The sequence below is a fragment of the Kockiozyma suomiensis genome (genome assembly GCF_038497685.1).
Source record: "Kockiozyma suomiensis strain NRRL Y-17356 unplaced genomic scaffold V2V93scaffold_6, whole genome shotgun sequence".
In the NCBI taxonomy this organism is placed as follows: Eukaryota; Fungi; Ascomycota; class Lipomycetes; order Lipomycetales; family Lipomycetaceae; genus Kockiozyma; species Kockiozyma suomiensis.
Window position 1 is genome coordinate 166679 of NW_027117669.1, and position 13837 is coordinate 180515.

General features: G+C 46.5%; 6 protein-coding genes across 6 annotated transcripts; 2 read left to right on the plus strand and 4 right to left on the minus strand.

The window, feature by feature from the left end:
• Window positions 1–7: 7 nt before the first annotated feature.
• V2V93DRAFT_368521 (uncharacterized protein) lies at window positions 8–2833 on the plus strand. Its single transcript, XM_066909810.1, has 2 exons — window positions 8–1083; window positions 1154–2833. Exons 1-2 carry the CDS (start codon window positions 280–282, stop codon window positions 2735–2737), a joined length of 2388 nt encoding a protein of 795 aa, XP_066766015.1. The 5' UTR covers window positions 8–279; the 3' UTR covers window positions 2738–2833.
• Window positions 2782–4369, minus strand: V2V93DRAFT_397371 (uncharacterized protein; the record flags this gene model as incomplete). The annotated part of the gene is made up of 2 exons (XM_066912536.1): window positions 2782–4270; window positions 4333–4369. The coding sequence occupies 2 exons, from the start codon at window positions 4367–4369 to the stop codon at window positions 2826–2828; spliced, it is 1482 nt and encodes a 493-aa protein (XP_066766016.1). The 3' UTR covers window positions 2782–2825.
• Window positions 4370–4867: 498 nt separating this feature from the next.
• V2V93DRAFT_379835 (uncharacterized protein) lies at window positions 4868–6250 on the minus strand (the record flags this gene model as incomplete). Its single annotated transcript, XM_066912024.1, has 1 exon — window positions 4868–6250. One exon carries the CDS (start codon window positions 6248–6250, stop codon window positions 4868–4870), a length of 1383 nt encoding a protein of 460 aa, XP_066766017.1.
• Window positions 6251–6432: 182 nt separating this feature from the next.
• Window positions 6433–9064, plus strand: V2V93DRAFT_368524 (uncharacterized protein). Its single transcript, XM_066909811.1, has one exon. The coding sequence runs from the start codon at window positions 6439–6441 to the stop codon at window positions 8620–8622; it is 2184 nt and encodes a 727-aa protein (XP_066766018.1). The 5' UTR covers window positions 6433–6438; the 3' UTR covers window positions 8623–9064.
• A 193-nt stretch (window positions 9065–9257) lies between these two features.
• On the minus strand, window positions 9258–10803 carry V2V93DRAFT_323877 (kinase-like domain-containing protein; the record flags this gene model as incomplete). Its single annotated transcript, XM_066907452.1, has 2 exons — window positions 9258–10623; window positions 10682–10803. The coding sequence occupies 2 exons, from the start codon at window positions 10801–10803 to the stop codon at window positions 9258–9260; spliced, it is 1488 nt and encodes a 495-aa protein (XP_066766019.1).
• A 638-nt stretch (window positions 10804–11441) lies between these two features.
• Window positions 11442–12957, minus strand: V2V93DRAFT_368530 (translation initiation factor eIF 4e-like domain-containing protein). The gene is made up of 4 exons (XM_066909812.1): window positions 12692–12957; window positions 12350–12551; window positions 12101–12283; window positions 11442–12033 (listed from the first exon to the last, which is right to left on the minus strand). Exons 1-4 carry the CDS (start codon window positions 12727–12729, stop codon window positions 11503–11505), a joined length of 954 nt encoding a protein of 317 aa, XP_066766020.1. The 5' UTR covers window positions 12730–12957; the 3' UTR covers window positions 11442–11502.
• Window positions 12958–13837: the final 880 nt, after the last annotated feature.

A 13837-nucleotide genomic window follows, 5' to 3' on the forward strand; every position in this document is an offset into this window, starting at 1 on the left:
CGCGTGGCGGCCGTTCGGATTGGCGCGCCACTATGCGCCACAGCGGGCGTTAGCACCCTAGCCACGCCAGCCAAATTCAAGAGCGCGACATGTGCTTTGTTTAGCAGTCAGTGTACACCAAATTCGGCCGCGCTGTATTGTGACTATCTCTATCAGCTTTTTGTTGTAGTTGTCGGATGTAGTTTGCGTGCCTTTTTGTATTAAAAAAGACGAAGAAGACTAACCAGCAGAACGAACGAAGATTACTCTGGGTTCGACTGGTTGAAAGGCACGACAAAGATGGACGAGCCCGGCTCTGCTTTGCGATCCGGTTCCCGACATGCAGCATCTTTATCCTCGATATCATCATTATCTGAAAACATAAGAAAACCCGTTGACCGAGCAGTGTTTTGGCAGCAGCGACAACAGCAGCAGCAGCAGCAGCAGCAGCCGATGGGCGCCTTCTCGCTGGCGGAAGACTCGTTGCCGGCGCAGTATATTCCGTTCATTTCGCCCGTTGAAGCACCTGAGAGTCCATCTACGGAAGAAGGAATAAGTGAGCTACGGATCGATGACGACTACGGCAGCGTAGTCAGCGATAGAAATAGTTTGTCTAGGACGCTCTATGCTCAGGCTGCCGCTGATGCGGCGGCTGCTAGTCGGGCTAGGAGTCGGAAGGCGTCGAAGCTTTTGGGAATTTTCAAAGAGAAAGGGAAAGAATCTGATGATCTACAGAGACGAGACGAAGAATCGGTGAAAGTTGGCGGCAGCGATCGCGGGCAGGACGGCAGCAGCAAGATTAGCAGCAAGGACAACAACGACCTGATCTCGGACGACCGCGATGGCGGGAGTCGCGATAACGACGACGATACCTTCGGCGCTAAGAGCAATGTCATCAATATCAAAATCAGCAGTGCCAATAATGCAAGCAGTACCAAAATCGGTGATAATAACAATAGTAATAGCAGCAATAACGTTACTTCAGCTACTTACATTGTGCACCAACAACCCCGCCACGAAGATAGCGATGGCGAACTCGTGTCTGAAGATGAAGAGCTGTACCATCCCCCTCGCGCAATCGAACTGGTACCATACAACCATCAAGTGCGTCTAGTTTTCTTTTTTCTTGCTTTTAGTTTATACATGAATTGTTGCTGATATGAATATGTCTTAGGTTGGTGGCCACACTGCACTCTTCCGATTTTCACACAAGGCGGTTTGCAAATCCATGGCGCGTCGAGAAAATCTTTGGTATGAAGCTGTCGAAGAAAATCATTCCGATCTCCTCAAATTCATGCCAAAATACATTGGTGTGCTTAACGTGCGGCATACCATAGATGCCCCCTCATCCCCGTCTGACGAATCTGAACACGAAAAACCACTAAAACGTAACTCGATTGGTGGCAGTCTTGCATCTATCCCACTGTCTATCACTGATAGACGTCAGTATATGCCTGAGGTACTACTCGACGATAACCGACATATCATTCCAGACTCGATTTACAGAAAATACTCATCATCTGCGCCGGAAGATTCAGGAGAGTTTATGTCAGCGCATACTTCTTCGCAGCATGCTCGTTCAAAGACGGCAAATGCTGCATCTTCACCTACAGATATAGCTACTGCTGCAACAACAGGCTCGACGGTAATCAACCGCAAACTCCAAGAACAAGTACTTAAAGAAGTCCTCAGTTTCCCATCACCTCACACAAACTCTCGCCGTATACACCGACGGCGGAACCACCATTCAACAAGCTTGGCCTCTGTCAATGACGACCTTGCTAGTTCTCCTATGTTATCACCGCCTCAATCTGGTGATGTTAGTGATGGCGAGGTTAGTGCCGAGCCATCACCTAGAACGGGGCCCGCCGACACCTTATTTCCTATAGACGATATACTGGAGATGCCAGAGACAGACACCATACTTTCGTCTTCATCGTTTCTTGGATCTAGTATGCCTACGACACCTGTGCAGCAATCACACAAGAAGACTAAGAAAGAAAAGAAGAAAAAAACGTGGATTGAACGGTTTTTACTACTTGAAGACCTTACAGCGGGGATGTCGCGACCGTGTGTTCTCGATCTAAAGATGGGAACAAGGCAGTACGGCATCGACGCCTCGCCAGCGAAGCAAGCTTCTCAATCAGCGAAATGTGCAGCAACTACCTCGCGGCGACTGGGAGTCCGTGTGTGCGGCATGCAGGTCTGGGACGCTAAGGTAGGCGATTATATCTATCGAGACAAGTACGATGGGCGGAGGTTAAAGGCTGGAGCGCCCGTGCGAAGGTGTCTTCATGAGTTCCTTACCGGTGGTAGCAGTCGCTCAAGTGAGGCTGAAGACGACTTAGCCGTACTGCGACACATACCTCGTATTTTGCGGAAGTTGAGCGAGATTGAGAGTATCATTAGTCGTTTAATTGGATATCGTCTTTACGGTAGTAGTCTGCTGCTAATGTATGATGCCGATGACATAGCGCGAAAGATCAATCTGCGTATTATAGACTTTGCGCAGTGTGTAGCAGCAGGTGATACTGCTCTTGCTAGCGCAAGCTGTCCACCAAGATTTCCTGAGAAGCCGGATATGGGCTACTTGCGAGGCGTCAAGACTCTTAAGCGGTATTTCTTTAGGATAGGAAGAGAGGCTGCTGTGAACGTTGGGGAAGATTTCGAAAAGTTGGTGATTAACGAGTTAGGTGAAGTGTATGATGAGTATCTTGCAATGGCTAGTGACGATGAGATAGATGAGTCGTCTGTGTAAACTACTTTCTCCATTTTGTATTTGTTTCTCAAATTTTATCAGCACCGGGTTTTTTTGTTTTCGTTAAATATTAATACAAATCCAATTATTAAAATAGAGAGTAGTAAACAACTAGAACAATGGCAACCCCAAGTACAATCTCATGAGTTTTTGGCACCGACAAACTAAACCCGAACTTGCAATAATATACCGCCCACCCAAGAAACACGAGCCAAGCTGCATCACGTTTATTAACTTCTCTTAATAAAGCCGGAACACTAGACTCGTTGACCATAGGAGACAACGCTATAGCTTCGGTAAAGCACAACTCAATATCTTGTGCCATGCGCTCCCTAGTGAACCGCTCTAGCACCGATGTGCGTGCCCGCTCTCCCATGATTTCGAGTTCTTGCTCTGAAATAGCAAACAGAACCTCAGCCAATACGCGAGACCAGTCACGCGTGGTGGCAGAACGCAGCCATCCTGTTTTACCGTCGGCGACAGTCTCTAGTGGACCGCCTGACGTGGTAGCCAACACTGGTGTGCGCTGAAGCATACTTTCGAGTGGAACGATTCCGAAATGTTCGTTCTCGGGAGTGTATAGCAAAACTCTTGCCGCGCGAACGAGGGCAGTTCTAGCGCGTGTAGATATGGATGGTAAGAAGATTACCTTTTGAGAATTGTCTTGTGTGTCGAATAAGCGTGAAATGTGCTGGTCAAGGTCTGTGATAGTTACATGTGTGAGAGAAATTTCATCACAGAGCCGTCTGAGCTCAGATAGATACTCGACATTCTCACGTACGGCAACATCATATCCTCCTGCTATAAACAATGCAGAAGGCGTACTATTCTGAAGAGACGCATAGGCACGAACAGCCAGTTCAATACCCTTTTTCCGTTCAAAGCGGTTAATCGATAGCGCAATTCTTCGCCCTGATGATATAATAATCTTGTATAAATTTTCGTCTCCAGAGTCGGATATATCTGCAACACAAGGATATATCACTTTAGGAACTCTTGAAATTGAAGGAAATTCGCGACGAAAGACACCTTGCGTGAAGCGAGAATTAACAGCAAGTACGTCTGCTGCTGACGTTGACAGTGATTCCGCTGCATCAAATGGAATTCTATAAATTCTTTTCAGTAACGATGTCCGATGTGCTAGTAATTTATCGGGAAAATGGCAATAGAAAAGAATTTTTGTCCTCTTCTTTGGTGATGCGCGAGATTGTGGTACACGCCAATCTAAACCGAATTTTAACAATGGCACACAGAAACTCAATTGATCCACAAACACCGCATCAAAATCACAGTTTTTATACAAGAGCAGATAAAAGCATAAAACTATTTGTCGAAGAATAGCGCATAAGACAGCAAATCGTCCAAATATTGTTCGAGGCACGAATTTGTCGCCACGGACGTAAACCCGCAGTGTGCCGTCTGAGATTTCGTCAAAGCAGTGGGTTCGGTCGCAACGAGAAGTGTAAATAGTGACTTCGTGCCCGAGATTCTGTAATCCGACTGCTGCATCTACAACGAGTCTCTCTGCGCCGCCTTTATTTAAAGAGAAAGTTGTCAGTATGTGGTATTAGGTGGAGAAGTATTGTTCAGCTTACCTATCCCGAGATCCGGGTGAATGAACGCGACCCGCATCGCTGCTCAGAGTAGTAATAGCAATGCACGAGAGTCGTGAAAGCGCTCTATTATGCTGACAATTGCTAGAAGTGAGTAGAGCAAAAAGAGAGTGTTGCTCTGTAAAGAACGGTCGATTTTAATTGAGACGTGGCGTAGCAACGCGACCCCTGAAATCATCAAAACTATCATTTACGTGTTTATTAGTTCCTAAAGCACGTGAATATCAAAAACTCCAATCACACCAAGAAAACAAAAAATACAAAAAATACAGCAAATTAAGCAAATAAAAAGAATACAAAAATAAAAACCATACAATTAAACACAAAAATAGATGAGTACTAATATAAATGTGAACTAGAAATACATGTATAAAAAACCTAGATCAATTTGTCTAAAAGACAAATTGACCTGCAGTGGCTGAATATCTTGCCGAGATAATGAATGTATCCGACAAAAGAGACTTCGGGCAACAGTTCACAGCGAGCATCAAAAGACTATTCCCCAAAGCCAAACATCTCATTGATTCAAGAACCATGACATGCCTATGCCAGCGGCGACAGTACCGACAGCAGCCACGACAGCCATAGCAGCACCTTTCACCCGCCCAGCTTGTTCGTTGGAACTTTCTCGTCCCGTCTTTGCTCTTTTCGCCGGTCTATGAACAGTATCATCAATATCGGGTGACTCAGAATCAGATAGGAATTCGGACTGTGAACCTGATTCGTAATTGTCATCATCGTCGTAGACGTACTCATACTCGCTGTCAGAGGGTTGTGAGGAAGACACGCTACTAATACTGCTAGCTCGTCTTTTATGTGTAGATACCGAGTACTTTCCGTGCTGCAGTGCTGCGTTTGATTGCTGTTTTACTGGTTTATCACATTCGTGCTTCGGCGGAAGCTCCTGTTTCAGAGACTCTAATGCCTGTGCTGGCATCACTGTTTTTGATTTTGCTCTTGTCTGTCTGCTGCCAGTCGAAGTTGGAGGAAAAGCATGAGCAATGAAAAGAGTCTCTGTTGGCGGTGTAGCAGCTGGCGAATTAGCATTTATACAGCTCGGAGCCGCTGTCTCCTCTTTGCTGCTACTATTGGTACTACTGCTGCTAACACTGCTATGATCATGCGAATAGGAAAGCTGATGCTCAACGGAAGAAGAAGGATCTTGTTCTTCATCGAGGGCATGAAATTCGTCGGTGAAAAAGAAAGGTAGAGGTCGAGTGTTATTAGATTGGCGTGGAGGGAAGGTGCTCATTGAGTCTGGAGAATCGATGTATTCTGGGAATGCGAAGGAACTATCAATATCTAGAGCGTCTAAAGTTTCAAAAGTGTCAAGGGCGTCAAGTGACTCAAGAACCGCGAGAGTATCAAGATGGTGCTGATCCTGCTCTTGTGGCTGCTGTAGTCGACGTTGGCGGGGCTGTTCCTGCTCCGCAGCGGCAGCTTTTGACTGCCCAGACATTTGCTTTTGCTCGTGCTTTGGTCTCATCGAATTCTCATCAAAATTGATAAATGTGATTTCTTTTTCAGGAGCAGGCGGTGGCGGAAGCTTAGCAGTCTGAGGCTTGGACTGCGGGGGACGATTGCGCATCCGCTCAAGCATCTCTTGCTGCTGCTGCATGCGATTCTGCTGCTGCTCCAGCACCGAATGCTGAAGCATGACAACTCTCTGAAAGTATCTCTCTTTCTGCTCGGGCGTCAAGTTCCCGGACGGCGGGTCAAGAAGGAGGTCCGGATGCAGCTGGAGACGAGCATTCGTCGGGAGCTGCTCCTGCGGGATCTGTGCTGAAGGCGGCGCGGGCTGGGGAATTTCATGCAACGAGTGCAGCTGTGTAGTGCGCCTTGTCAGCCACTGCGAGTAGTTATGCAGGCTCGAGATATACTTGCGCGTGTCGTCGGCCATTGCTGTGCAGCTGCTGTGCAATCGGGGCAGTCGTATCTGGCTCACATTTCTTGTAGCCACTAAAAATTTATCACGTGACCAATTATGTAATTTATTAATGACAGAGAACTAGTCTTCATTTGGACTAGTGCTCTCCGCTCGAGCAGCTCATCACCACACGGAGCTCGCCTCCACAACCAGCACCGACCATGGCTCTCGCGTTGGATCCTTCTGCTTCAGCAGCCACAAGCAGCAGCCTAGACGAGAGCAATGTGTTGGAAATTAGCTCCACAACAAGCTCCAGCAGCAGACCGCGCACCCATCCCGCGCCGCCAGCAAGAAGCGACTTGCTCCGCTTCGAGCCTTCAACTGCCCTCCTCGGCGAAGACCTGCCCCTTCTCTGCCATGATCCGCCCGTATATGCTCTCTCGGCCGCAAGACTTGCTTTTGCTATTGATCGCCATGCTCACAATCCGCTTCCGCCAGCGCATCATGTCTTCCCCTGGCTCCATGGCCTCAACCCAGCAAACTCTTATCAGCTCGCCTTCCTCGACCCGGCTAGTGCTCACGTGCATCCCTACGCCCCCGAACAGTTCCGCAGTATCGTGCTAGTCAAACTTGGTTCCCTCGGTGCAGCACGTCTTGTCGGCACTGTTGCCGCTAATGAGATCCTGAATGACGCCTCCAGCGAATTCCTAGTCCTCGACCCGCCCCATGGCGTTGGTCTCCGCAACTTTCATATCCAGGTCGCAAAGACAGCGACTCAGGCTGATATCGTTGTTTATTCCAAGCGCGGTATACCTACTGAAGGACTGCTTGCTCTTGCGCGTCGCATTGCTACTGCGCAGATTTCTCACCGCAAGCGTGTACCTACCGCACCCGTCTGTCGCACCTACGTTGTCGCTGACCCATTCGCTGTCTTCGAACAATCCTTTCCCGGCCTTGTAGCAGTCTCTGCATCTGGCAGAATTTATGAAAGTGCTCGCGATTTTCTTGCTCTTGAACGCGCAGAGATGAACCGCATGTCGGCCGCCTCAGAGATCGCGCCTAATATTTACTTAGGCAATGCGCACGACGCGCAACTTGAGTGTGATGACGATCTCGACGACGATGACGATGGCGGCGATGAGGACGAAGGGATGAGCGACAGTGTGCCACCAGGTCGATGGGATATATACATTGAGTGTGTTGCTGCGGCCTTACTGCCTTCTGAGAAGCAGCTTCGTGCTATTGACAAAGAGCACTTAGATTTTGCTCCTTCTTCGCTGTCTTCGTCTTCTTCGTCTTCTTCTTCTGCAGCGGTTGCACACGTCGAGTTTCCTGCTTCAGGATCTCTTGCTTTAGGAAATCTCACAGACCGTGACATTGAAGCTATCGTCGACTTTTGTGAGTGGTTGCACCGTCATGCGAGTTCCCGACGTATTCTCCTATACTGCGTCGACGGCTACACGGAGACCTCGTTGCTCGCTCTTGCATACCTCATTTATTCTACTGGCCGCACCGCTCCCGAAGCATATATTGCCCTGCACATGCCACCTTGCTCACGCGCTTTCTTTACTTTTCCTGCAGACCTTATCCTTCTTAATCATCTGCAGACTCGTCTTCTTTTGCGCTCTCCCGTTGAAAATGCTGTTGCTCTGCTCGGTCGTGTGCCTGACCTGCCACAATGGTTTATTTCTCTTGACGGCTCGCTTCCTTCCAAGATCTTTCCGCACATGTACCTTGGCAATCTCTCGCACGCAAATAATCATGGTCTTCTTCGTGAGCTTGGGATCAAACGCGTTCTTAGCGTCGGCGAGATGATTGACTGGTGCGTTGCTTCTGACTCTGCGCCTGAGCCTGAACCCGACTCTGGAAGTCGGCCTTCCCTGCGTCGCAAATCTGCGCCGGGCGCGATGGAAGACTCTTTTGGCGAAGCACCCTGTGCGGACTCCGTCGCTGAAGCGACTGAGTCTCTAGATGACAGTGCAATCATTTCCGGAGACCAAGTTCCAGTCACTGGCTTCACTAAAGTAATGTACGTTGACCAGATCCAAGACGACGGCATTGACTCTCTCAGCAAGTCTATTGACGCCTGTCTCGCTTTCCTCGACGAAGGCTTCCGCGCTGGCGAGCCTACACTTGTACACTGCCGCGTTGGCGTCTCTCGCTCGGCTACAATTTGCATTGCCGAGGTCATGCGTCGACAAAAACTTTCACTTCCGCGAGCGTATCTTTATGTCCGCGCTCACCGTCTCAACGTCATTATCCAGCCGAACCTGCGGTTTATGTACGAGCTTATGAAGTGGGAAGAAGAAGAGGCTAAGCGGCAAGGTATCGTGCATAGGAGGGAAATGGAATGGTCGATTCTTTGTCGAGAAATCGCGGCTATGAATAAGGCATATATAGGATAGTTAGTGGAGCACATATAGATATTTAGGTAAATCATTGGTTTAACTACGGAGTTGGAGTTTTTTTCTATTTTTTCATGATTGGTTATTATTGCTGCAATGAATGCTATTTCAGCTTATTCGATTGATTTTTTAAATTTTTTGTGTTGGAGCTGGTATATCTGCATCTCAAGTCATTCGTTTGTTTTGTTTCCAGGTGTACTGTATGTGGCTTATTTTGATTGTATTCATATAACGTTTTGTGTTAGGAGTAATTATTGTTTATCTGCTAAAGATCTGGCTTTTGAGAACGTGTTGGAGTCTTTGTGCGCATGCGTTTCTGTTTATGATATATTGCTTGGTAATAATTCTACTTTTTTTTATAAGAGCTACTAAGAGTGTTTATGGCGATTTGCGCGGAGTTCTGTCGCTGACGCATATCACCGGTAAAGCGCTCCCCTTTTACGATATTTAAATTGCAATTGAAAAACCAAATCTCAATACGAATCGATCGTCGTAGATTGTTTGTCTTTCGGCTATTTGGGCTTCAGAAGATGAGCAGAATATTGCTTTCCCTTTTTAAAATAAATTGTATGTCGTAGTCAGAAGATTTGTTTCATTGAGCAAAAATTGGAAGCTATGACCTATTTACAACCCACTCAAAGCGCATTTTTTCGAGTTAAGTAATCGACTAAATGAATGGAAAAGAAAACGTTAGCTCGCAAAATATTAAATAGGCAAAGACTCCACATACATCTCGAATAAGTATATCCTATGAATGGCATGCTCTCCTTTGACAGCTCTGTCTCTTCACTATTACGATTCGCAGCCGCCACCGCTTCATTAGCAGCACTAATCTCCGGAGCATCAGGTATATTCTCCAGATCCTCGGTAGGGAAATAGCTAGTGTCAGTAATGGAGCTGAGTTTGGGAATAAACGGTGCGTTAAACTCGCGGATAGAGTCCCAATCGACGCCATCAAAGAATGGATGCGCTTTAATTTCGTCGGCGCCACCGCGGCCTAGCCGAGTCTCAGCGCTTGTGAGTAGTCGCCGGACCAAATCCTCAGCTTCATGAGAAAGATGAATTTCATCGGGAAAATACAGAGTTTCTGGCCATGCAAGAATCTTGCGGTATGTGTCCGTCGGAGTCTCGGAGCAGAATGGAGGCCAGCCAATCAAACACTCAAACATGATTGCACCGAGGGACCACCAATCGCATTCTTGGCCGTAGCCCTGATGAATGAAAATCTCTGGTGCAATATAGTCTGGAGTTCCGACCGTGGAGTATGCCATTAGACGCCGTGACTTGCGCCAGGTTTGAATTTGTGATCGATTGGAAATAGTAAGATGGATGGCATCGACCATCACGGAATTCCGCGGAGGTTCCGTCGAGGGGTTTTTTTCGAGCAGTGTCTTGTAATAGTTGCTGTCATGCGTCTTGTGAAAACCAGTTGAAAGACCAAAGTCTGATAATTTTATGTGTCCATCTTTGTCGATGAGAATGTTGTCGGGCTTTATGTCGCGGTGAATAAACCCGAGTTTGTGGATTGCTTCGATGGCAAGTACGCACTCTGCCATATAGAATCGAGTTATGTCTTCTGAAAACGTGTCGTACTTAATCAGCATTGTCATCAAATCGCCACCTGGCAAAAATTCCATGATAAGGTATAAATAATGCGCGTCTTGAAATGAGTAGTATAATGAGACGACCCACGGCGAGTCACTTCCTGCCAGCACATCTCGTTCGGCTTTGACGTGCGCAAGCTGATCCTTTTTAAACATTTCTGATTTTAATAGTGTCTTCATAGCGTAGATTTTGCCGGTGTCTTTCTTCTGCACAAGACGCACTTCACCAAAAGCTCCTTTGCCAATCACCTTAACAGTGTGGAAATCATCCAGCGCAAGTCGCGTACGTCTTAGTCGCAAGAAAGTTGACTCTTTCTTTCCTAAATTTTGCAATTGTCGATTCTTACGTTCATCCGATCCCCGTTCGTTGGCTAGTCTGGATTCTAACTCCACGCGTCTACGTAACCCCTGTTAGCCTTAATTGCACAAACAAAACGAGAAATACTAGCGCCGACCTTTGATTCCGCTCCACAGCATGTCCAACGTTCAGCTGATAAAAGTTTTCTAGCTTCATTTTAGCTGCAGCTGCCCTCTCCAGCGTGATTTTAGGAAATGACTCGGTGTTGCGTTCAAACATCACATAATCCGACGCGCCCCCGCCAGCGCTGCCTGCACCTCCGTTCGTGACGCCGACTGAGATTGTGGTAGTATTTGCTGATGTCGATCGAGGAGGAGGAAACTGTGTAAATGATGCTTGACCCGGATTCATCTGTGCGGATCGCTGCTGCATTTGTTGTTGATGCTGCTGCTGCTGCTGCTGCTGCTGCTGTTGTTGCTGCTGTTGTTGCTGCTGTAGTTGCTGTTGCTGAAGCTGCTGATAATGTAATTGTTGCTGTTGCTGCTGCAGATATGCATGATACTGCTGCTGCTGCTGCTGCTGCTGTTGTTGTTGTTGTTGTTGTTGTTGTTGTTGTTGATGCTGCTGCTGCTGCTTTGAGCTGGAAAAGAAATTCATGATTGCTTACGCTACTGAGAAACTAATACGTAGACAAGCAATTGCTGGCAGGCAGAAGCAGAAGCAAAGGAGATCCTTTTCGTATCAAGGGGCTCAGTTATAACTTAGAGTTCATATATAACTCTATTACTATGGGCTTATACAAATGCTAGTCCTTTTTTAGAAGAATCTCAGAGTTTATTTTAAGTCCCACGCGCACGACACGTCAATTCCAACTCCTGAATCGCGTCGTCTTTGTTTATTTATCGCACTACGCGCACCCTTCAAAGCACTGTAAATTTTCGCTGTAGTTTATATTGCTAGTTTACAAACCTAAATCCTCTAGTTCTTGCTCTCTGTCGGGTCGTTGCTGTGCATTCTTCCGCGTCGGTAGCCGCCTCCTCGAGGGCGATGTGGTTTGTCGCCTGCACTCACAGCACCAGCCGGTAAAGCCTGCGCTTTTCCTGCATCCTCTTTCAAGCTATCAGAATGTACCTTATACTCCACTGTCGCTTGCGGCATGCCTAGTACATTGCGCATGATATTCCTAATCTTGAGATTAACGCTACCATTTGAACCCTGTCGAGTCCAAAGCGAGATGATGTCTGCCTGTGGCCGAACGCTAATCACAGCTCCAACAATTTCCTCACCCAGGTCGTCGCCGAATTCGCCGCCAATAATGGCTAACAATAACGACTCCCAATGAACAGTGCCAGAACCTTTGCGCAGTCTCAAAATCCATTTGCCACCATGCACATTGACCGGATCTTCCCATATTGGTCGAACTCCTGTCTTGAAGAGATGATATTCGCTACTATAGGGCAGGACTGCCGGTCGCCTAAGATATGAGTACAAACTCCAAAACTCTTCCACCTACACAGCAAAATTTGTCTTCGTCAGCAACGTTGTTCGTTACCTTGTAGTATACAGGCCAACCTACAGTTGAAAACGAAGAAATCGCTTTAATAGCTTTCTCGTAGTTCATGAGTCTCACACCCGGAGCTCTGTGCAAAAACCATAATGTCCAGCTGTACTTGAGTACATGCTCATCTTCTGGTCTCGGTACTGATAGTGCCTGCTCGAGCTGTAAATTGATGGAGTTTAGAATCTCTTCCGAGTCGTCCTATTTTTCTAGAGTCAGGTAGCTGTTTCTTTTGTATACTCCTCGAGCCATAATTTAATAGCATACTTTTTCATCACTGGCCAAAGCACCACTTCCTGATATTGCAGATAATTGATTTGACGAATGCCGACTGAGACCAAATTTCTGCGCGCTTGGTGTACCAATCGGGCTACTCTCATGTGATAACACCGATGTAGGCGTCGTTATTGTCGATGGAAGTCCAAACGGCAACGAAGCCTGTAGTGGAGATTGTGGTGATAGTATTGAGCTTGTTCCTGGTGTTACTGGTGTGTTAGCGTGCTTTTGCCTAGTATTTTGCTGATAGCAACCTGGTACGGGTTAAGATACCACTGGAAAGGACGGGTTAGAAAGATGCATTACAAATGATAAAATAGCAATAAAACTCACTTAGTTCGTCGACCCCAAATGCTACTGCTCGGTTCCATTATTGACTTTTCTTTGTTTGGTCTATTCCGTGGTATTGTACACTGTAATCGTTCTTGTCTCACGAGATTTGCTTGTTCAGTGCGGTCACAAAAATAATAGCTGTCGGTATATTCAGCAAGGTTAAGTCTTGTAAAAGCAAATCAACTGAAATATCCGCTGGTCTTTTTCGGGTTTGTCTTCTAAAATGAATGTCGATATATTTTGTAATTGTATTTGCAGTAAAATAAAAAAAAGTCCGTTTACGAACCCTTTGCCAAACTTTGCTCGTATTCCTGTGCGGCGCGCTCTCAATAAAAATTCAACTGCTTCTCTTATCCTTTTTTTTTTCTTACAACCGACCGCAATCCAAAATAGTCAGTTTATTGACTATGTTTTATTTAACTCTGTCGTTTATTTATTTTTCTTAATAAAAGGGCAATTGGATGCGCTTGTCCAGACTGATCCGACCTTAAAACCATCGCTCAACAGGCGCCGCTCTCTTGAGCTGGCTGACCCATGACTGTGTGATGACCTTAGGATATCGATACATTCTTTTGTTTCTTTGTAGTGTCAAGATTTATGCGATTTAATTAATGGTATATTCTCTGCCTTGATTTTTTTCTGATTCATGTGTGCTGCTCTGGTGACAATATACGCGGGACTGCGATGATTTTCAGCTCTGGTAAACTGTACCTTTTCTCTAGTATCCTCTGCTTGGAAGAGCTCGACGACCAAGATCCGGGTTCTTGCCACGAGAGAAGGTGCTGCATTTTGCCATCGTGCGTATCAACAGGAGGTTTTTTCGGCGAGCTAGTAGAGCAAGAGGGCTAGAGAAGAAGAAATGGAGAATACGAATGGCAACTTTTGTTTCTGAGTTCAAAAAGGATATTGCTGATGTGGCTGTTAATGATCTTGCTGCTGCTTCTATTGATTATGCTAATATCATCCATCATTAGTTTTGCAGTTCAAATGTTCAAGATTTCGTTGGTCGTGGTTGAGTAGAAACACTGCCCTGGGCATGTTTCCCAGCTGCATCGTGTGCACCCATTCGAAGATAGTAATTTTTCGTAGAGCATTCTGTATAATTTATTTTGTAACAACATACTTGAGCTCGTGGATTTGAAGGAG

Bases quoted from the DNA above. Each gene is read 5' to 3' on its own strand.
- V2V93DRAFT_368521 (XM_066909810.1), top strand. From the start codon at position 280: ATGGACGAGCCCGGCTCTGCTTTGCGATCCGGTTCCCGACATGCAGCA. The intron at 1,084-1,153 runs GTGCGTCTAGTT...AATATGTCTTAG, and splicing joins TGGTACCATACAACCATCAA to GTTGGTGGCCACACTGCACT.
- V2V93DRAFT_368524 (XM_066909811.1), top strand. From the start codon at position 6,439: ATGGCTCTCGCGTTGGATCCTTCTGCTTCAGCAGCCACAAGCAGCAGC.
- V2V93DRAFT_368530 (XM_066909812.1), bottom strand. From the start codon at position 12,729: ATGGAACCGAGCAGTAGCATTTGGGGTCGACGAACTAA. The intron at 12,552-12,691 runs GTGAGTTTTATT...ACCAGGAACAAG, and splicing joins ATTTGGGGTCGACGAACTAA to CTCAATACTATCACCACAAT. The intron at 12,284-12,349 runs GTATGCTATTAA...CTAGAAAAATAG, and splicing joins CTTTGGCCAGTGATGAAAAA to GACGACTCGGAAGAGATTCT.